This window comes from Cricetulus griseus (assembly GCF_003668045.3).
Source record: "Cricetulus griseus strain 17A/GY chromosome 1 unlocalized genomic scaffold, alternate assembly CriGri-PICRH-1.0 chr1_1, whole genome shotgun sequence".
Classification (NCBI taxonomy): Eukaryota; Metazoa; Chordata; class Mammalia; order Rodentia; family Cricetidae; genus Cricetulus; species Cricetulus griseus.
Genome location: NW_023276807.1, coordinates 240,453,496 through 240,475,304, shown reverse-complemented (window position 1 = coordinate 240,475,304; position 21,809 = coordinate 240,453,496). Strand labels below are relative to the sequence as shown.

General features: G+C 36.7%; 1 protein-coding gene across 8 annotated transcripts in view; it reads left to right on the top strand.

The window, feature by feature from the left end:
• The window catches only part of Diaph3 (diaphanous related formin 3), a 437,024-nt gene that overhangs the window by 155,752 nt on the left and 259,463 nt on the right, over positions 1-21,809 (top strand). For all 8 annotated transcript variants that reach the window (XM_027394029.1, XM_027394028.1, XM_027394027.1 and 5 more), the window contains 2 exons: positions 1,255-1,566; positions 2,300-2,414. In XM_027394029.1, the coding sequence (XP_027249830.1) occupies positions 1,255-1,566; positions 2,300-2,414 (427 nt within the window). The remainder of the gene's footprint in view (positions 1-1,254; positions 1,567-2,299; positions 2,415-21,809) is intronic.

The following is a 21,809-nucleotide window of genomic DNA, read 5'->3' as shown; positions in this document are numbered from 1 at the left end:
ACATACATTTTTAACAACCTAGGATATTTGTTAATATTTTCTTTCCCAACACTGTAACCTATGTGTATGTGTATTATGCATACATGTGGATACATTTCTATATACATATAAGAATTTTAGTGATTTCAAAAAGTTGTCATATTATAAAAATGAAATTGAAGGTCTTATGCATAACTACAGATGATTCACTAAACTCCTGGTATTCTGAGAGAAGGAACAATCAGAATGAGGAGCAGATGCTGTGAATTCCTTGCAGGTCCTGATTTGATTTTGTTTCTTGTGACATTTGACTTTGTAGAGAGCCCCCATCCTCTCCAAGAAATGAGATACTCTCTTACCTCATGATTGTGCCTCTTGCTTGCCTTTTTATCATTTTTGTTCATTTATACCTGGCATTCCTAGAAATACTGTGTGTACCTGACACAGTCTTTGAATGATAAACAGAACACAGTCACTTCCCACATAAAGCTTGTATGCTATCAAAAAGATAATTGTTCATGATCCTTTCCAGAATTAACTTCCCAGCTTTGCTGAGAGCCTCTGACACGTGTGCCTTATGCTGCGACACAATTGAGTGGGCAGGACAAGTTGTCCCAAGGCAGGGACCTGGTAGTTCAAATTGAAAAGGCATGCAGAGAAGACTTGGCAAATAATTGTCTGAATAAGAGAAACAACTTATATTTGGACCCTGAAGTTAGGATGCATACATGGAATTGTATGCATTCCATAAGTTGGTACATACATGGAATTAAAAGATAATCACTTAAAAGTTTTCAGCAACCAACCAGTGATGTGCTTTGTAGGCCCTACTAACAATTTTAGATTCTCTCCCCTCCCCCTGTATTTGGATACTATCGAGAAGACTGGAGTAAAGGCCCAAGGTAGAAATGACATGCATGGTTTTATTTCCTGAATGTTATCATATGTGAAACATTACATGACGTGCATAAGACCTTCGATACAGAGGTTTCCCTCCTCCTGGATCCTCTCTGTGCACCCTGAGTAGACCTAATTCCTCACAAAGCTTCTAATGTTATCTGAAGACTGCCGTCTCTTTAGTCTTCTAACCCCATTTCTGTCATAACTTCTTCAAAATATGTTCAGATTGGAAGTAACACTTTTATAATTTCATAAGTAATTGCTAATTACTGGTATTTTAATTTGATGTAGTAACTAATTTTATATAAAAGTACTTTGCTGTTCTTGCACATATTCTCACTTTTTTTTACATCTCTCCCCCCACCCCACCCCCAGTTTGGTGCCTTGCCACCTGGCACAACAATTTGTTTGCAAAGTTCAGTGGAAGGTGAAACTAGCCCTTCAGCCCTTCCTCCTGCCCCACCAGCACTTTGTGGAGGAGTGGCGCCTCCCCCTCCTCCCCCCCACCTCCCCCCCACCCCCCCACTTCCAGGAATGGCAATGCCATTTGGTGGACCAGTGCCACCACCACCTCCCCTGGGATTTCTCAGCGGACAAAGCTTTCCTCCATTAAACCTGCCATTTGGGTTGAAACCAAAGAAAGAGTTTAAGCCTGAAATCAGCATGAGAAGATTGAATTGGTTAAAGGTAAGACCCATTAATGGGAGTGAACATACTTGTGCCTAAATTACCACTTCATTTGGATTTACTGATGCAGTTTCCAGGGGAAGCTCTGCTGCTAATGACAGTATATCAAATGACATATATATATATATATATATATATATATATATATATATATATATATATATATATATGCATTTTTTAATTGGAAATGTCAAAACCAAGCCCTTTGCTATTGTCTAGTAATTTGTTTTGTGAATTTACTGATATGAAGGGTTACTCGAAAATGTGAAAAGTTTAGTGTTTGCTTACCTTTCCCTGTGGGGAGCTATTAGGGAGAAGACTTTCTCTTATTAGAAGCTTGTGCTTAGCTGACAGGCAGTCTCAATCCTGCTGAAGGATGGTCTCCTGATCTTGTAAATGTGGGAGATTTTGTGTGGAATTAACACCCTTTGGGGTTCCTAGTGCCAATGATCATTAATAATAACGGAGAAACACAGCACAGAGGAAACAAACTTTAGTACATAGAGCTTGAGATGCACAACCATTTGATCATGGAAATGGTTTTCTTCTCCTCATAAGAAAGAACTCAATATTCTGTCAAATATTTCTGTCACCGAGGTGACCTGTGGACAGATCTCACAAACTGACTTCATGAACATCTGCTGGAGCTCAGGGATGCTGACCTGTATGCTGAGATTGGGCCAGGATGGGTGAACTGCCCAGTTGCTTATGAGTGGCTCTTCTCTGATTGCAGATCGGACCAAATGAAATGTCTGAAAACTGTTTCTGGGTAAAAGTAAATGAAAATAAGTATGAAAATACAGATTTGCTTTGTAAACTTGAGAACACATTTTGTTGCCAACAGAAAGGTAAGTTTAATAGTTTTGCTATTAAAGTATTTTGAAACCATTAGCATTAGTACTTCCTATTTACCAATCTGTAAAATACACTAAAAATCCTTTATTATGATAAATTTCCATTGCTAATCATATATAAATTATCTAAATTTGTTTCACAGCATTTTCGAACACAGATGACCACGTGAACAATTTTAAATTGAAAATGCTGAATATGTACTTTGATTCTTAGATTTCCTGTTAAAATCTACATCAAAGCTGCTCCATTGAGTGAATTTAGGCTTTCTCCTGAATGACCTGTATTTTGAGAGACAATGATAGGTGAAATCTCCTTATGCTTTGGTGTGTATGTGTGTGTGTGTATACATATATGTGTGTGTGTGTGTGTGTGTGTGTGTGTATAAGAGAGAGAGAGAGAGAGAGAGAGAGAGAGAGAGAGAGAGAGAGGGGGGGGGAAGAGAGAAGGGGGAGAGGGAGAGGGAGAGGGAGAGAGGAATTATTAAATACTTGGTGTTTACTAGGAGCCATGCTACATATACTTCACATATAAGATTCAAATTGATAGTCACACCAATTTATAGATATTGGCTGATCCTTAAAAATTCATTTGTAGCCATTGAAATGCTTTCTAAAATAAAATTTGAAATTAAAAACCCTCTCTAAGAAGTAATTGTAAATTACAAACTTTGTCTAACAAGTAATTGTAGAATTACTAGGTATTTCTGAGCAGGATTTGTCTTGAATGAAATATTTAAAATGCTGTATTGTGGTCTTTAAAGACAGCAAGGAATTTTTGACAAGCTCACCCAAGGAAAACTTGTGAAGTAAGCAGGTCTTAATTTTACCTTTTGATTATGGTGAATCAAAATTTCCGTTGAATAAGATTAGTTCAGTCTTCAGGCAATCAAGGGAAATGTGTGTAGTTAAAATATGTATTTACATGTAAAACACTTCAGAATTTCAGATTTCATAATCTGGAATTGATTAGTTTTCCCTTTGCCTTGCTACTAGGAAGAAATGGCGGTACCTCCAAGCTATTTAAGTGAAGCTGCCACCCAGATACCCTTCTTTTCCCCCCTCTACTCTGATTACTTTCTTAATTAATGAGGCTCAAAAGGGAAACTTGTTAGCATGTCTTTAATTTAGCTTGTAGTGTTAGCCCTAAATGAAATAATTGGACCTTTAAAAATTCTTAAGTCATCTAACTTTAGCCTTGTGATTCAAGGTTGCAAGGGAAAAAGGCTGATTCTAATGGTGGTAGGAGAGAGTCAGGAGAGAAATGGTCATACCTGGCTGAGGACTGGTATTCCTCTGTGTCTCTGCCTTGTTTAGGCCCCTTGGCTTGCAGTCTCCCTCTTGACTAAAGCTGACACTGTTACTTCAGCTCACCTGCAACTTCGCTTTACTTGTATATTTGATTTTTTGATCATAAATGATATTTTCATGGTGAGTAGAAAGATTTGGAGAGCCCAGGCTTGTGATACCAAGCAATATACAAACATTTCATAATTGCAGCTAGCCATGATCTGAGAAATGATGCTTTTTTCATTCTGATCTCAGGGAATCATTCCCTGAGAGCAGTGCATGAAGAGACATAGGTATGTCTCTGACATTTCTAGTACTTAAACATTTTAATGTAAAAGGGCTGCCATTGTTGCTGCTAGAGAGAAACACTGGTTCTGACAGAATAGACATTCACTGGGAATGATACAATTGAGAGAAAAAAGGATATTCTGAAACCCATGTGAGAATGGTGGATTTGTGGCATGGACGGGTTGCTCCACGCTGTGTCTGTTTTTTGCCCATCTGCTGGGGCATCGTGTCTAAATGCTGGTGTTTGCCTATATACCAGTAGCCTAACGTTTGTTAAATTTTGTAATTTCTGAAGAATTCAGAGTGAAACATGGCCCCTTAACAGTTTTAGTCTAGGTGAAAATTGTATTACATTTCCTGACACTCCTGTTTTGTAGCTGGTAGGAGTTTGGATAGAAGGAGCCCCTAAGGATCATTTTATCATTAGTTGGCATTTTAAGGAGTCAGGGTAAAGGCTCAGTCTTCAATTAGTGAAGAACGTAATAAAGTTATAGACAAATGGAATGTTTTATTGCATTGAATCTTTGTAGTAAATATTGTGGATACTTCTCAGATTATGAAGATGGATGTTCAGTCCCAAGTATTTAACCGAGGAGATAATAATCCTGCATGTTTATTAAACTTAGGAAAATACAGAGTAAGAATGAAAGGGGCAAATCCAGTCAAATAGAATCTTGGATTTTTGTTGTTGTTGTTGTTGTTGTTGTTGTTTTGTGGGGGGGGGTGGGTTGATAGTATTTATCCTGTCACCTTTACAACAGTTAGGCTTCTGGTACTTTTTTTGTTCCTGTGGTTGGGAATTGTAGTTTCACACCCCACAAGGTGGGAGGAACAGGCTATGGAGCTGGAACCTTCCCCTCACTCTCCTCTCCCTGTCCTACTCTGCTCACTTCCTTTCTTTCTGTTCACCCCTCCCCTGCTTTTCTTCTGTTTTGATTTGGAGGAAGGTCTCTCTGTGTAGCCTTGTCTGGCTTGAAAGTCATTGTAGTCCAGACTGTCCTTAAACTCATTCAAATTCCCTGGCTTTTGGCTCCAAAGTTCTGGGGTTAAAGGCAAGCACCACCATGCACAGCTTGGTAGTCTTTATGCCATCTTGTTTCATTTCTACTGTGTATCAGCTGTTCTGGTGTTCCTCACCTGGCCATAGTCATAGCAAGGTCTATTTGGTACCGATACAAAAAAATGCACATTTTTCTCTTAACTGTTGGGTAGGTATGCATGTCTGTATGAATGAATGTATGATCTATGTGTATATTATCCCTATGAATATTTCATTTAGGTCTCAAATTTTTTTATTCTTTTTCCCCATTTATATTAACTGTTCTAGTGTGAAAAAGCTAAGGTACACCTTTAAAAGTAAGCCTCTCTTTCAGAATTGCATATGGAAACTTCCCAAGCTTTTCCCTTTTCTTTTTCTTCCTCCTCCTGTTTTACTTGTTCAACTTTCTCTCTCCATCAGGTAGCCACTATTCAAATCAAGAATGCATGTTGATCTTTCTCTTTGTGTTTGGAAACCTGAGCTGCCTGAGGAAGACACATTCCCATTACTTGTGTTGCGTTTATAGTCTTAGTGCACTCAGCCGGTCTCTCAGTTGAAGCAAGTGAATGAAAGGCAGAACAAAGCACAGTGATTTTGATTTCAGAAGAGCTGACATGGTTTCCTATCTCTGGCTTCTGTTAATACATAACAAGGTTATATAAAATACTCTTTATGTCAAGTTTAATCACCATTTGTATTTTGAACATTTGCTATCATCAAAACAGTGCTAATCTCCCCCTCTGTCTCTTTCACAAGATTGGAAGCATCTGTTAATTTTTTGCAGGCTGTTGGAAAATGGATTAAAGTATCCTAACAGGTTATTGGTGTTGCATTTGTCAACTAAAATTAGTATTAATTACTTTCATTATTCACAAACTGTTAACTTAATAGGGATTAGAGGCCTTTCTGGAAGTATATGAATAGTCTAATTCATTTGGACTGACTTATAAAAGTCTGGTTTCACATTTGTTAGCCCTTTGAGGTGATCACGTTTTTGTAGCAGGTGTGTCATATTTTCCAGATATGGCTAATAAACTGGTTTATAAATAATTTTTCAGCTGAATGGACATAGCATTTGGAAATAGTCCATGTATTTTGTACTTAAGAACAACTCAAGCTCAGCTTTCTGATATCATAGTTCAGTGGACAAAGTGCTGGGGTAGCAAGTGGTAAGCTGTGGATTATCACAGTGTCTTGGCTGTGTTCAAGATGTAACTTTGTGTTTCAAACATAATTCTTTTTATACGTAAAGGTGTATCAAATGTCCTAAACTACCAGAAAAGCCTACCTTAAGGTGAATGTCTAATTTGTAACAGAAAAATATGAATCTTGGGAATATATGCTAATAGAGAGGCAATTCCCAAGTGGGTTGCAACCTAACTTACACAGAAAATGACATTTGACAAACACTAATTTAGAACAATTATGGAAATGTAGACCAGGAAATATTTCTCTAGGGTCTGTTACCCAGTCATGTGTGTGACTGAGTCTGCTAAAATCTGAAGTCATATGGAAATTATGAAATAGGTGGTGAAGGTCTTGTTTCATTGCTAGAAAATATCACAACATTATCAGTTATAGAGCATTCTCTGCTGGATTGCTGAAGTTTTTGAAATTTATTCTTGTAATGTTGTTAGAAATAGGGGCAAGTGAGATGGCTCAGCAAATATAGTACTGATGACCTGTGTATCCAGTAGACAGAGAGAACTGACTCCCCAAAGTAGTCCTCAGATGATGTCTCTACCAGTGTTGCATGTGCTTGCCCATAAATCAGTTCTCTCTCTCTCTCTCTCTCTCTCTCTCTCTCTCTCTCTCAGAGGGAGAGAGAATAAAATAGTAGATTAAAGTGAAAGTGCTAATGTGGATTTCTGGAACATGGAACCGCTGTAGCTGTAAGCCTTTCTGTTGTCCCCCCTGGTCCCACAGCCTCTTATAAAATAATCCCTCCAAGGCTTACGATTACAATTGTTTGGCTGATATCTCAGGCTTTTTATGGTTAGTTGCTCCATGTCAATTAATCTATGTATCCCCATGTGGCTGTGGCATTACATCATTTTCTTCATGTCTGGCTTTCTTGGCGGCTACTGGTGTCTTTTCTGACTCCACCCTTCTTCATGTATCTGTGCTTGGATTTCTTGCCTGGCTCTCTTCTGCCTGACTGTTGGCCAGATCAGCTTCTTTATTACCCAATGGTAATAAAACATATTCATACAATACAGAAAGACCTCCCACATCAAACCATAGAAGACTTTCAAGTTCACATGTCACCTGGGTTTCATGCTGTTATGTGCAATACCTTTGGTACAGTCCATAGACATTTCATAGGTCATTGCAAATAGAAATATATCTTTAATATTGCAGAGATGCTGTAAACAGAAAGGGATGAGGTTGAGTGTATATGTTTGTGTGTACACACACATGCATGTGCACTTTCTTGTTTTGTCTATGGACATAGTTTATTGCCTTTGTTCTATTCTCTTTTCTTTCTTCCATTACAGCAAGTAATGATACTAGTGCAGAGGCTATGACTGGAGTCATCTGTCTAATGGTGGGGGTACACTATATCATCCCTATTCCACATCAGTCTTAGTAGTAAGTTGTGGTAAAAATGTTTGTGGTGTATTGGTATCCATTAACTTGTTATTTCACACCCTCTTTTGTTTTGCTTTCTGTATTCTTTACTTAATTCCTCATTATTTAATTAATTAATTAATTAATATTTACCCCTTCCTGTGCCTTCTAATTGTAGTAAATATTCTTCCTCTTTTTAGTAATTTACCCTTTGTCTTGTCTGCATCTAATTTTATAACCCTAGATTACCACTTAGAATCAGTGTATATTACTATTCATCTAAAAATACGTACTCAAGCTCATTCTTCCAAGTGCACTATTTTAATTCCTACTATCCCAGCACCCCATTGATTGGCTTAGATTAGGAAGAAATACCTGATGTTAGCAAAGTTTCCCTGTTCTACCATTCATGCATGGGACAAGAGAAGAGTATACTCACAAGTAAATAAATGTCAGGGACTTCTAGCTAATTTATGCTACATAGGCATTTGATAATAGTATTCTAAAGGAACATGGACTTTCTGCATTCAGTTAACCTATGTACTTTATAATTTTAAATTATGAATTGATAATTTTAACTTTATAATGATAACGGAGTTATTGCACAACTCAGGTTTTGATAGGATTATATGTTAATGTGTTAATGTAAGTCCAATCCCTTTTTCTCTCGAGGCAAAATTATTTGTGTGTGACTTTATGCCTTATATGTTTTGCTTCACAGCTCTCAAATTTTATGTATCAAAACTGGGAAACAAGGCTAGCAACTTTTGACACCACATTCTATCTTGTCTAGGTGCATTGCCCATTAAGAGATTTCAGAGTTACATACACACTCATACACCTTAGTCCTGGAGTTTTTTATCTTGGAGTGACTGAGTAGAAAAATAATCATGCCAGTGGTTTCTCTAACCTTCGCTTAAAATTTGGGTTTTCCTTGAACTATAAATACCTACCTCAAATAGTTGTATCTATCACATTTAAACAGTTAAGCTCATGTATATTTTTATTATATATTGGAATTATGTTACATACTGAAAAATACTATTTAAACTCTTTCAGTTGTTCAAAATTAAGATTAATCTTCATCCCTTATGCTAGTTGGGTGTGGAATATTATTTTAATCATATAAAGCTGTTACATTTGTTTATGGTACAGAATATTACTTTAACAATGTAAAGGGGTGTTATATTTGCTTCTGCTAATTATGAAAAGATATGTTGCTGTTTCTCCTTGCCTGCCTAAGGCTCCTGACTGGTCTAGTAAAAAAACAGAATGGCTAGGTAGGAAGGGAGATATTTGCACCTGTCAGGCAGAGTGAATAATTAGAAGAAGAAGGAAGAGGTGAGGTGGAAGGTGCTTGTGGCCTCGGTTGATAATTGGCTATTGAAACACTCATGATTTGTTGTTGTCTAAAACAGTTCAGGAGACCAATTCATTATTTGTCCCGAGATAGTCCATGCAATTTTGAATCTTCTAAAAAGACAGTTTTTGCATACCCCACCCCCTGTTTGAGACGGGATCTGCCTTTGCTCTTCCGATGTCTTTGAACTTCGGGGCTCATGAGATTTTCCTGGATCAACCTCTTGAGTAGCTGAGCCAACAGGCAAGTCCCTCTGTGCCAGGCTCCCACCTGTCTGTTCTTGAATCTTGCTACTTACTGCAAGTAAGTATTTATTAGTACTAGTACATAGAGAATCTGAACAAAATGTGGAATTCCTTCATTAGAAGATTAAAACAATACTGTAGTGTGTTTTTGAAACCTCTACATGTTTACTTGTTGACACTGTTTTGTTTCTTCTCCAAAGCACTTTTGTGACAGAAACAACTCCAGTGTTATCTACGTTTTCTATATAGGCAAAAGTTATGCTTTGAAGAGAAGTTGATCTGAAAGAAGCAGGGATGAACGGAATACAGATCTGAGTATGAGGCCACTGCTCTCTGCTCTGCCATGCCGCTTCTCTGATTAAAAGAAATCCTATTATGTTTTATTTAAAGTGCTCTTCTTTGATTTAAAATAATTTTCCTCTCATCTCCTGCCACCTTACCACTGCCCCACAGCGGTTCACCCTCAACCCACGCTTTATATTAAAGGCTTTAAAACTTGCCATTTTTTATTAAGACCATCTTTCATCATTTGGCACCTCTATTCACATCTGTAAGTATTTGAGCTGTAAATACCAACCACCATGCTGTGGTGTGGACAGGAGACATGGGGGCTCTGGAGTCCACCCTCCAAGTGCGTAACCCTGGCTTTTACAGCTATAGTGTTTTCCTCTATCAAACAGGGGACATAATACCTGCCTTATGTGGTTATTGTGAGAACTATAGCATACATTTTGTAAAGCAACTTTTGCAAGTGCCCAGCTCATTGTGTTGCTCAAAAAATATTAAGTTCCACAGTGTAGTCTTCATTTCCATCGATAAAATTCTGCTTATCATCATTGACTTTTCTACAGTGTAACTAACTTTTTGTCATGGAAGTGGTAAAAATATCTTTCCTTTTGAAGATTCATATTTTCTTTTTATCAATCTGAATAGAAGTTCCTTTTAAAATATATTAACAAAAATATTGTACACACTTATAGGATATCATATAGTATTTTGACAAACATTTTTACTGCATAATTTTAAAATTAGGATAGTTATACTTGTCTTTTCAAACAGCCTTTCTTCCTTGAGAATACTACAAAATCATTTTTAAATATACAGACATAACTTATTTGTTATCAACCTAACTGCAGCCAGAAACCAGGCCTAATGACCTAACCTGGTACGTGGCCATCAATTCTGTCTGTCTCCAATTTCTTACTCTTTCCAAGAAGAAGTTCTTTTGTGAGCTTTCATGGTACTCTCAACTTTGCTACTAATCATTTTTGATTCCTTCCATGAGTGGCATCATGTGATACTTTTCTTTCTGTGCCTGGTTTATTTCATTTATCATATGCTTTCTAGTTTTGTTCACACCACTGTAAATGAGAAGACTTCATTCTTTTGATAGTTAAATAACCACATATATTGTGTGTGTGTGTGTGTGTGTGTGTGTGTGTGTGTGTGTGTGTGTGTGTGACATTTTCCTTATCCACTGATTAGCTGATGGACACTTTTGTTGTTGTTAATCTTAGTGCAATACACATAGGTGTGCACATTCCTCTTCAACATATGATTTCATTCCCTCTGGCTATTTTCATGTTGGGGCATGCAGAATCACCCATTTTTGAAATGTTTTGAGTACCTTCCATAATATTTTTATAAAGGCTGTAGTAATTCACATGTCTCTCACCCATTACCATCTTTTGTCTTTTTTTGATGATAGCTATTTTTATTGTCATGAATTTGATTTACATTTCTCTACTACTGGTATTAAACATTTTCTCTTATACCTATAGGGTGCTTACAGAAATGTCTATTCAGGAATGTTTGCCTCCCACCTTAATTGTGTAATCTGGCTTTATTTTGTGTTTGAATTTGGGGTTTTCTTACATATTCTGGGCATTAACTTCTTATTATCACCAGTGCTTGCTAGTATTTTCTCTTGGTCTTTCAGTTGTTTACTTTGGTGATAGTTACTTAGTCTGAGTTAATTGTTTTCTGCGCCGTGCAGAAGCTGTTGAGTTTGACATAATTTCTTGTAAATTTTTTTGTGTTTATGTTTTCTGTACTTCAGGTTCTTGTATAGAACAAACAAACAAACAAAACATCCCCCTTTCCAGTGTTTGGAAGAGTTTGTTTTCTTTAGCAATTTCATCATTTTAGGTTTTTTTTTTTTTATTTAAGTCTTTAATCTTTTTGGAATTGATTTCACATAATTGGCAAATATAGGGGTTGTTCCACTCTTCTGCAGATACTTGGGAACTCAGGATTTTTTCAACATCTTTTATGGAAAAGCCTGGGCTTTCTCCAACACACATTCTTTGTGTTTTTGTTAGGAACTTGTCAGTTGTTGATGAGTGGACTTCTAGGAACTCTATTCAGTTCTAGTGGTAGGTTTAACTTTTATGGCAGTCCTGGCTGTGACAATATAATTTATGTTTAATTGATATCCTGCTTCCAGTGAAGTTTTCTAAATCACAATACTACCCTATGAACTGACCATAATAACCACCTATGGAAATGTCAAACTGGTCCACCCTACTTTGCATGAATCCTTTTTTGTTCATGATCCTTTCAGTTTTGCTTTGCCACATTTCTTGAGGGAAGAATTTGTTGAGTTAGGACTGAATGTAAAGATTCCCTCCCTCCCTCCCTCCCTCCCTCCCCCTCCTCCTCCCTCCCTCCCTCCCTCCTCCCTCCTCCTCCTCCTCCCCTCCCCTCCTTCCCCTCCCTCCCCTCCTTCCCCTCCCTCCCTCTCTTCCTTCCTTCCTTTTGCTTTTTTTCCTGGACCTGTTTTTCTTTCTATGTTTGTGTTAGCCATAGATTTAAGGCTTGAGAATTTTTATAGTGTTGTAAAATGTAAAAGCTAAATTTTTTAAATATTGTTTTTCTTGTCATGGTTTAGTTTAGGATGTTAACAACTTCAGAGTAATTTTGAAAAAAGGCACATTTAATCATTCATAAAAAGTTATTGGGTCTATTAAATAATTATTTTTGACAGGCATTAACAGTTTCAAAGATGAGGGAGCATAGTATGGATCGCTTAATGTAATTAAGGAGCTAGGATGCATAAAGCATAGGCAATCCTAGGTTGATAGGCAACTCTGAGTGCCAAGTAGAGCTTATAGGCTGAATTTTCCCCAGCATTTGCAGGAAGTGTGGTAAGTGTTAATTTTCTTAGTCTTTAAGTGTGTTGGCAGCAGGCTCAGCACAGTGATAATACTTGAGTAGAATACTCCACTGCCCACCCTTTCTTGAGCTGTTGTGGTTTAAGCTAATAGAAATTAGTTGCAAGAATTTTAACAAGTTGCTGACTTTCTACTGTTCTTGGCATATCCTACAATCTTTAGCCTTATTTCATAGGGTTTCTTAAATTGGTGACAAATGGAGGGAAAGGACAAGGAAATGGCTTTGGTTTGTAGTGTGTTAGTGTTTCTAATTGGCCTTGTGCTTATCTGACCATGTTAAGGATTTCAAATGTCTTCTGTTAGAAGTTATTCATCTCAGAATATGATGTAGTAACCCTAAACATGGGATTGGAAGGTGCTGGGGTTTTGCTTGCTGTGGTCATGTATAATAATCTCTCTTGGTGAACTAAAGAGGAAGTTTGCCAGCAGAGAATAGTTAAAATCAGGATTCCAGTGTTTGGTGTTGACAGTGTTAATTAACCTCATATCTTAGTGACAGTCTTGTGTTGGCTTTTCCATTTTCTTTGTTTTATTGCATACATAAGGCAGAGTGTAGCTAGCAGAGGTAGGAAGGATAATTATGCTCACAAGAGACTTTGTATTTGTTACTAATTTCTATGGACATAGATACCTTTTTCCTCCCCATTTGTTATATTACTCTTTTTAGGAATAGGATATGGTATGTTCAGAAAAGGAATTTCTAAGTTGGAACAATGTATGCCACAAAATCACAGTATTTGAGAAGATACTAGGCTGGGTTAATACTACTTAGTTGCCATAATGTTAGTTCATCAACTCTCACCTTGGTTTCCCGTTACACAGCAGTACCATTTGGGGACATGGGACACTAAGACTCAATTCTTTAACTGTTTCTCTGCTCACTGAGCATTTATAGAGGGAGTATCAGTCACATTAACCTTTTGTTTTTGTTACCACAAGTAGGTTCTTTTCTGGATTTCTAGGGGAGATTCTATATTGTGTCATAAGTACCAGGAAGAATTATTTCCACATCATTTATTCATGTACATGATACTTAATTAATGTTCAGTTGGCATCACATTTGCTATGTTTTGTTTGTAGTATATGCTTCTACATTTTTGTGAGAATTATTAAATTATATATGTGTATGTTTACTTTGCATTTTTCATTCTATAGATGTACTCTTAAATCTAAACTAGGAATTGTCACTTAATGTCATATGCTGCGGGCAACTTACTTTATAGATAAAAGAAATACTTTTAATTTAGAGAAGTAAATACCTTTTGTACACTATATTCAGCTGAAATATACATTTACTATAAAGTAAATATCCTTTTAAAATTTTAATTAAATTTCACACTATGTATTATTATTCTTTCCTGTGATATCTCAGTTTACTTTTATTTGAATTATATGTGTGTTCTGATAGAGTTGCAGAGAAAAGAATGCCTTCATGTAATAAACATTACTCACACTTAACAAGTGTCTACAAATGGATATGAATATATAATTTAATTACAACCTATTGTGTTATACTTTCATATTTCAATGGATAATTTAAAATACATTTGGAAGTTTATTTTAATTGAAAAAAGTCATCATTGAGAGAGAATGCATTTATCAAATTATCTAATGCAACCATATTTCACACAAATCTGCAATTAATTTTAATTGTTGGCTCTTTGTCATGTACTGGTCTACTCTCCTATCACCAGATTGCCTTAGACTCCTTCCTGAAGCAAAGCTTTCCTTCTTTCTTTAATCTTCTTTTCTTTTTCAATTAGAGAACCAATTATTCTACAGGGTTTCTCAGGTCACAGTGGGACAGTTTGGCGCTGTGCTGCAGGAGCCTTAGGATTCAACCCAGGAGAGCTGATACAGCCAATGGGATAACTGTGTTTGCTTTCAAACGAAGCCCATCTGCCTTTGGAGCTTGAAGTTATTTTTGAAGTTATTTTTGATTTCAATAATAAGTTTTAATTTCTCACATTTTATTTCATTTTGAATATTATGCGACTATATAAAAATAGTCATGAGCTTTACAATTGGTCAATTATTTGCATTTGTTTTACATACTTTAGTAGATTTAACAGTGTTGCCAGTGTCAGTCTGTAGTAAGGAAAACTGAAATTTGTGTCAATTCAGCATGGTAACAGAGCTTACAGGATTTACCATAGATACACACATGTGTTTATATAATATAGACATAACAGGAGCAAGGAGTACGAAGAGGGTCTGCTGAGCCCTTGGTACTTGCCTGGTCCTCAACTCAGTTACTTAGGTTAGATGCTTTTAATGTGAAGGAGTCAGATTCTGCCAAGCTAAAGCTTTGGTCCTGGAGTTCAAATTGTTATTGAGGAGTTGAATGCAGGACTTGAGTACTATTTGAGTTTGAGAGAGGGAGGGAGGGAGAGAGAGAGAGAGAGAGAGAGAGAGAGAGAGAGAGAGAGAGAGAGAGAGAGAGAGAGAGAGAGAGAGAGGAGAGGGGAGAGAGAGAGAGAGTTTTGCTCTATTCTGTTTGACAGTAGGGTAGAGAAGGTGGCCTGGAAGAGGACATAAAAACTCTTGGAAAGGAGACTTCTGACCTTATAGGCATATACTTTTAGAAGCCTTTCAAAGCTTTTGAAAGGTAGTTTTTAAGTTCTTTGTTATGTTCTCTTTTGTAAGTAAATAATCCAAGCTGTGCTATATTTATCATTTCTGAGAGTGTCATATATCTGAAATGCCACACCCATGTACAGACACTAAAATACAAAGGAAAACAAAGGCTCCTATTTTTGCATTCATTGCTGTCTGCACTCAGATCTGATGTGCATTTCTTACTGGGTGATTTTTTCACTGCAGCATCGATCTGCTTTGTCCACATATCTCCTTGTATCTTTTTCATATCACTGTGAGTATGTTCATAAGAGGCATTTCCCAGTAGGAATATGACATCCATTGGGTTAAGCATTGGAGACGTTGCTTACATTCAGGAACTTCCCAGTTCACTGTCTTTTGTACCTTTACAAGATTGAGTCTTATGATGGAAAATGCCGAAGCCTCGGAAATCATTTATATATGAAGCCTGCTCCTGGGCTCTCTGACTGACTACCTCAGTTCTTTCTATTTAGTCTTCCACATTGGGCACCCTTCATGACATAGCCTAAGTGTGGCAAACATAGTGTTGTGTCATGTTCAAAAGAAGCACTTAATATGCCATGTCTACATCTTGACTTAAGTGTTCCCACACTTTCAGTTTCCTCCTGGCTTATTTTGCAATGTCTTCCTCCCCACCCTAACTCTAATACTTTTGGCCTTTTTATTCTGTGCCACTCATCACCTCCTAATATATAGTCCTATTCTTATTTTCTGTGTGTGCATTTATCTTTTTCTCTGTCTCTCCCTATTGGAATTTAAACTACTTCAGAAAAAGAATCTTTGTTTCTTTTGCTGTTATATACCAAGGACTGAAAAGAATGTCAGACCCATAGTGTCAGTGAATTAATGTTTGTTAAATAAACAAATGTCTTTTCATTCTTTATAAAACTGAAGTATAATCATCCAGCCTTATTAAGCAAATTGTCTTTTTCTAATTTACACAAATGGGAATTCTGGAAGGAGAGTAGAGATGTTTGGATTTGAGTGACCATTTTCACTTCTTTTGGGCATCTATTTAGTAGTGAAACTGCTAAATATGGCAGTTCTGTGTTCACTCTTGTATTAAAGTTGCCAACTGTTTCCTTGGCGAATCAATCATTTTTGTATTCCTATTTAGTGCTAATGGCTAAGCATTGTAGTTTCTTTGTGATCAAGCCTATACCTGTTATTATCTATTTTCAGATAGAGATTGGTTTTAAACTTTTAGAAAAGAAACTAAATCTTTTTCAAAAAGATTTAATAGTATGGAAGAAAATGAATTGTATTCTTATATATGCTAGTAAGAGCTTGAATTTAATAGAGCAACCACAGCTTTAGTTTATTTAGTTATAAAAAGCTGTAACACATAATAGTGTGGAATTTGCAGTTATGGAGGAAACTTGTGATTTTGCCCAGAAGAGTTGTATATATTAAGACGAAGCTGCATTCTTGTGTTAAGTGTATGTTGTTAGTGAAATAGATATAAAATATTATGTCGTTAATCAAACTAAGTATAAATAGTTCAGATAAATGTGTGATCTGCTGTGATTTCTTTTAAAAATGACTGTTACAAACAGTTTAGAAAATGAATGAAAAATTACTTCCCTAAACTCCTATATTGTACTTAAATTCATTGTAGGATTTGGGTGCATTTTTCTTAATAGCTTGCAAAATTCATGTTTTATTAAAATTTAATAATACACATAGAGACGTGCCACTGTATAATGTATCTGTACATTGTTTAGTGGCCATTTATGATTACTAAAATGGAATATTGCATTGATTGATTGTATCTTAACTGTTAGTCTTATGTTCCAATCCTTTGATTTCAAGGTGGATTATTAGAAAGGTCGTGTGAAGGAAGTGGCTTAGGTGGCTGATGTCACACTTCTTTGCTTCCATGCTTACTGCCATTTTGGGGCGAAATTACCTCTGTGATTTCTCTGACTTGGATAGATTTCTTTGTCACTCCACAGCACTGTGCTCTTTATTTCTTTCCTGCTTGTTCGTAAACCTAACAAAGTTTATTTTGTGGTTAATAATGTCCTTCTTTTGTCCTAAAGTTATAATGCCCCATATCAGGACCTACTACTGCCCACCCTATTTCTTTTACTGGAGCAGTGTGTGATGTTCACTGATGTATAGTGTAAACATGCTTTTGGTGAGGAAACAAATAAGATGGAGTTGAGTATCAGAGCTGCTTTGGAACTAAGGAAGGACAGACAGTATTGCCACTCTTGTCATAGAAAAATGGAGAGATGTCACTAAAAGATGAACCTTGAAAAATTATGTTCATATTAAGGACGTGCTTAAATGAAATATTTAGGCATTTAAATTGTATTCTCTTATTTATTAATAATTTAAAGTACTTAATATTTTACATTCTGTCACAAATTTTGTAACATTTTGAATCAGGGCATTAAATGTTATAATCTATGTTTTGGCATGACATCTGCCCATCAGACCACTCTGTATAGTGAATAAAATATACATAGGCTAGAATAACAGTTACGAGGCGTGTTCAATTACCAGAGAGGCCTGGTTGTGAGGTCTTGAACCTAACTTACTTCCATGGGCTGAGATATCAATCTCTGTTATATCTACTCAGTCTTCTTGGCATGTGAAGGCAGCCACAGACTGTAAAAGGAAACCTTTGGTAAGATTTGTCAGAACGCTGCCATTTGTTTATAAAACTCTGCATTTCACTTGGCACCTAGACCCACAGTTCCATACAGATAACATTACTGAGGCTTTCCTTAAGCTCTTATTAAATCCAGATAGAGTCCACTGTGTGTTATGTGATCTCCCTCAACAGTTATCACCCAACAAAATCAGGACTTCAGAATTGAACTGCTTGTAGACATTTGTGGCTAAAAGTTGTTAAGTAGAATTTATGAGAGGCTAGTATTTTGGACTGAACTTTTGCACAAGGCCCAACATATCAGATCAGAATGCATTAACTCTTGCTGGGTGCCATGTAATAAAATCAGTTCTCTTCCACAACAGCAGCAATGATGTGTTCGACTGAGCTGTCATGGCAAGGAAGCTCTGCTTTACCCCATAAAAAGAGTAAATGAAAAACAACAATGACCAATCTATTATATTTCCTCTTTATTCATGTTCTTGTTACCTATAAAACCAGCTCCCATTTGCTTCCTTTGTTGGGGCAGCATTTAAATTTTTTTTAGAAGAGAAACAAAATTGTCAGGAAAAGCCATTTTGACTCTTAAATTTGATAAAATTGTGCTGTTTTAGTAAAATTGTCAAATGAGACAGAGATAGATGAGGAAATCTTTCTCAATTGTTGGGTGAATAACAGTAATGGTTTTTGGGGGAGGAGCCAGCATGAGGTCCAGAGGCTGTTGACTGCATGTTCTGAGCCATTTCTTAGATACCTCAAGACTGGAAGATATGTAGATGTGTGTGGCCCCTATGCTGAAATAGGCACTTGGTAGGAATTGGTTGAAAGTTATAAAGTTGAATTGTTTTTTAGAAAATCTTTTGGAATGAAATAATGGAAATTAATTCATAGGCTTAAGTAGACATTAATGTTGATACTCAGTAGAGGGCTTGAATTGTCTGATTGGAATCTCAAACTCTCTGTCTCTGTCTCTGGCTTGGGATGGGTTTTCAGTCTTTTCAAGATTAGCTTCATTTTTTTTCCCCTGAAAAAAGGGGGTTAGTAGCTGCACTAATTAAGAGGCAGTGTGTTGAGAATGTACTCAGCCTGACACCCAATTCACACTACTTCATTAGTGCCATAAGTTAGCCCGTCCCTATCAGAATTCATTTCACTTTATTTATATCACATTATTTCAGAGAAGTAAAGAGGTTGTCATAGCGGCTATGAATGGAACATTGGGTTGGATATTGTCTATGCTCTTTTGTAGCTAGGAATTGTTTATTAATATTCTAGATATATATTTTCTATATTTGTTTTACTGGTCATATTCTACTTAAAAACAGGACAAATAAAAAACATTTAGAAATATGTGAAGCTCTCTTTTTGCCCAGTTATCCTTTAATTACTTAAGTTTAGGTTGTATCTCATTATACAATATTGAAAATTTTGCTTCTATTCATGAACTAGGAGGGTAACCATGATCAATATTATCATTGGTTTACTTCCAAATAGGAAAGTGTTAATGGAATCAGGCACCTGGTCAGACATATATGAAGTTAGATTGCTGTTTGTGCTAATAACATTTCCTCAACAACTTTTCAAACCTATTGCACATGAGCCTGAGAGTCTTTATAGTAATTGTAATGCATTACTGTACCCCATAATCTATGAGAGTGTTCACCTCTGCCCTCTGCCTGTCCAGCTGTTGTCTTGTACAATTATCAGCAAGTTATTATTCCGGTATAAGCTGTGTCATGCTCGAAAGTGGGAGGAAAAAATGTTAATGAGCATGCATGAATGGTGCTTGATGAAGGTTAAGTGGTTGCAGATAAGCTCTCTACTTTCTTCCCTGTGAGTCATCAGGCTGAGGCAATGGGTTCTGATGAGGGATTACAAACAAATGGTGCTGATTGACAGTTCTTGATTTGACATTAAAGTGGTATCTCAAGGCAAATTCTGTGTTTCAGCTGAATAATAGATGCAGTGTTGTTGACCCCAGTGTGCAGCACAGCACTTCAGCTTTGGTTTTATTTTACATTTTTTCCCTCTTGTATCAGATTCTCAAAGTCTCCATTTTTTGTATCCCATATTATTGTCAAAGTATGCTGTCAATGTGAAATCACTGAAAGTACATAGAGACCCTTAACACATTTTTTTAATGTGGTTGCATTTTTAAAATGGTAACTTTGAAATTTTCCAAGGTCAAATAAAGTATTATACATAATATTTGTATAATCAAATTAACATGCCTAAGTATTTACTGCCAATGAATTTCATATCATGTGTCTGCATGTATTTTAAAAGATGGCTCACATGTTTTTTCCTCATATGTTATTTAGAGACTAGTGGACAATTGTTGTATGTATTCTTCAGGGGTTTGTATGAATTGTAAGAAACACAATATTTTGTATGCTGCCTATTAAATGGGAACTTCTATTATTTTTTTTCCTTTGAAGGACTGACAATGCAAGGAACAGCATTAAGTAATATTATAGAACCCTTTTTTCTTATTTCCCCATCATTGATAATTATGAATCTGGTGCACCAAAGGGAATCTTTGATTTACATTATAAAATGCTGTACAAATATTTGCTGTTAACTAGCTATTTGAGTCATAAGGCCAACATGAAAGCCTCATAGTGCTTTGCATCATTTTACAGAAGGATAAGAAGTAGAAAAACTCCTTAAATAATCTCGGGGCTGTAATGTTACTAGGACCCCCACCTCCCCTTTTTTTTCTTAGCTACTAGATGAAAAGTTTGAGAGTTATACATGAGACTCAGTGTATCTGGCAGTAGAAATACCATTTGACATTTGATAATTGGGCTATTTGTTAATACTTGAGAAATATCTTTGTGTTCCCTGTACAGACAGTTTCCTATGAGTCATTTCCTACTTAATTTGTGAGCTCAAGTGTTATTTTTCGTGTTTTATACATTTTCTCATGTGGCAACTATACTTTTAAATTTTAAATTAGATTGTTAATTTTTGTTTATTAGAATTCCTGATCATAGAAAATACTCAGTTTTCTTTGATTCCTGAGGCAACGTAGGAATGATTCACACACATGACTGCATGTCACACAAGCCTTACCACTAGGCTGCAGTGCCAGTCCTAAGCTATGAGCCGGTTTTGCTCCTCTTGACACTGCTTTTATCATGTGTATTCTCCTGTAGCAAAGGTTCTCCTTATCTCTTAGGTCAGAGTCTTTGTGCTTAATGCCACGCCCCCACCTCCACCCCGTTCTGTAATCTGTATTGTATTAGTGCTTAAGTCTTTCCCTGCTAGTGTGCCTTTTTTCTGTCACTGACTGAAATTGGATATACAAATCAGACTCCTTCAAGGCCAGCTGCTTCTAAGTATTATGCCTAGGGTGCAGTTATCTGCCCTCAGCAAGCAGGGCTCTCAAATTGGTTTATGAGCCAATCATGGTGAATCATCCTGCCTTCCAAACAAGCAGTTGCCTGACTAGTCTGCCAGCCTACACAGTATGGGATATTCTCCCAGATGAAATTGACTGACCTAACTCCCAGAACATTGTCTTGAGCCAGGCGGAGGTCTTTCTTCCTTTGTGTGGTATTTCTAATGAAGACTGTAAATAGCCAACCACCAGAACTTGGACATTGGTATTTGGTACTATGCACATCCAGAGTGAGGGATGACGCTGGCCTCTAGAACCATTCCAGGACACCTTCTCTTTTGGAAACGGAGAGCAGGAGAAGGACGGACTTGGTTGTGCGGGCAAAGGGAATAGTGGATATCCTCCTGAGTTGGATATCAAGCTTATAGGACAGAGGACAGAGTGAGGGTATGACAGACTGATTCCTTGCCAGGTCTGAGCAGCTATATGAAGTTACTCATTAGCAGCCCAAATAAAGCCAGATCTTTCCAAAGGCTTTGTGTCTGTTCTCTTCAAAGGAAGGTCTAGTTTCTCCTTAAAATGAACAAAAGCACATTTCCAATGAATTAGTGCTAAACATAGTTTTTCTTTAACTCAACTATGCATTGTTTCATAAATACACTTATCAAAAATCTCACTGCACACAAGGCATAGATGCAGTAAAAGTAAACCTCAGAGTTACTTTCTGTAAACTGATCTTTGCTCCTCAGCTTCCTGTCAGGACTGGGTTGTCTTTGACCCCACAGAAGCACCAGAGTCCAAGTGTGATTACACGTTTGAGACAAACTTTGATTGTCAGTTGCCT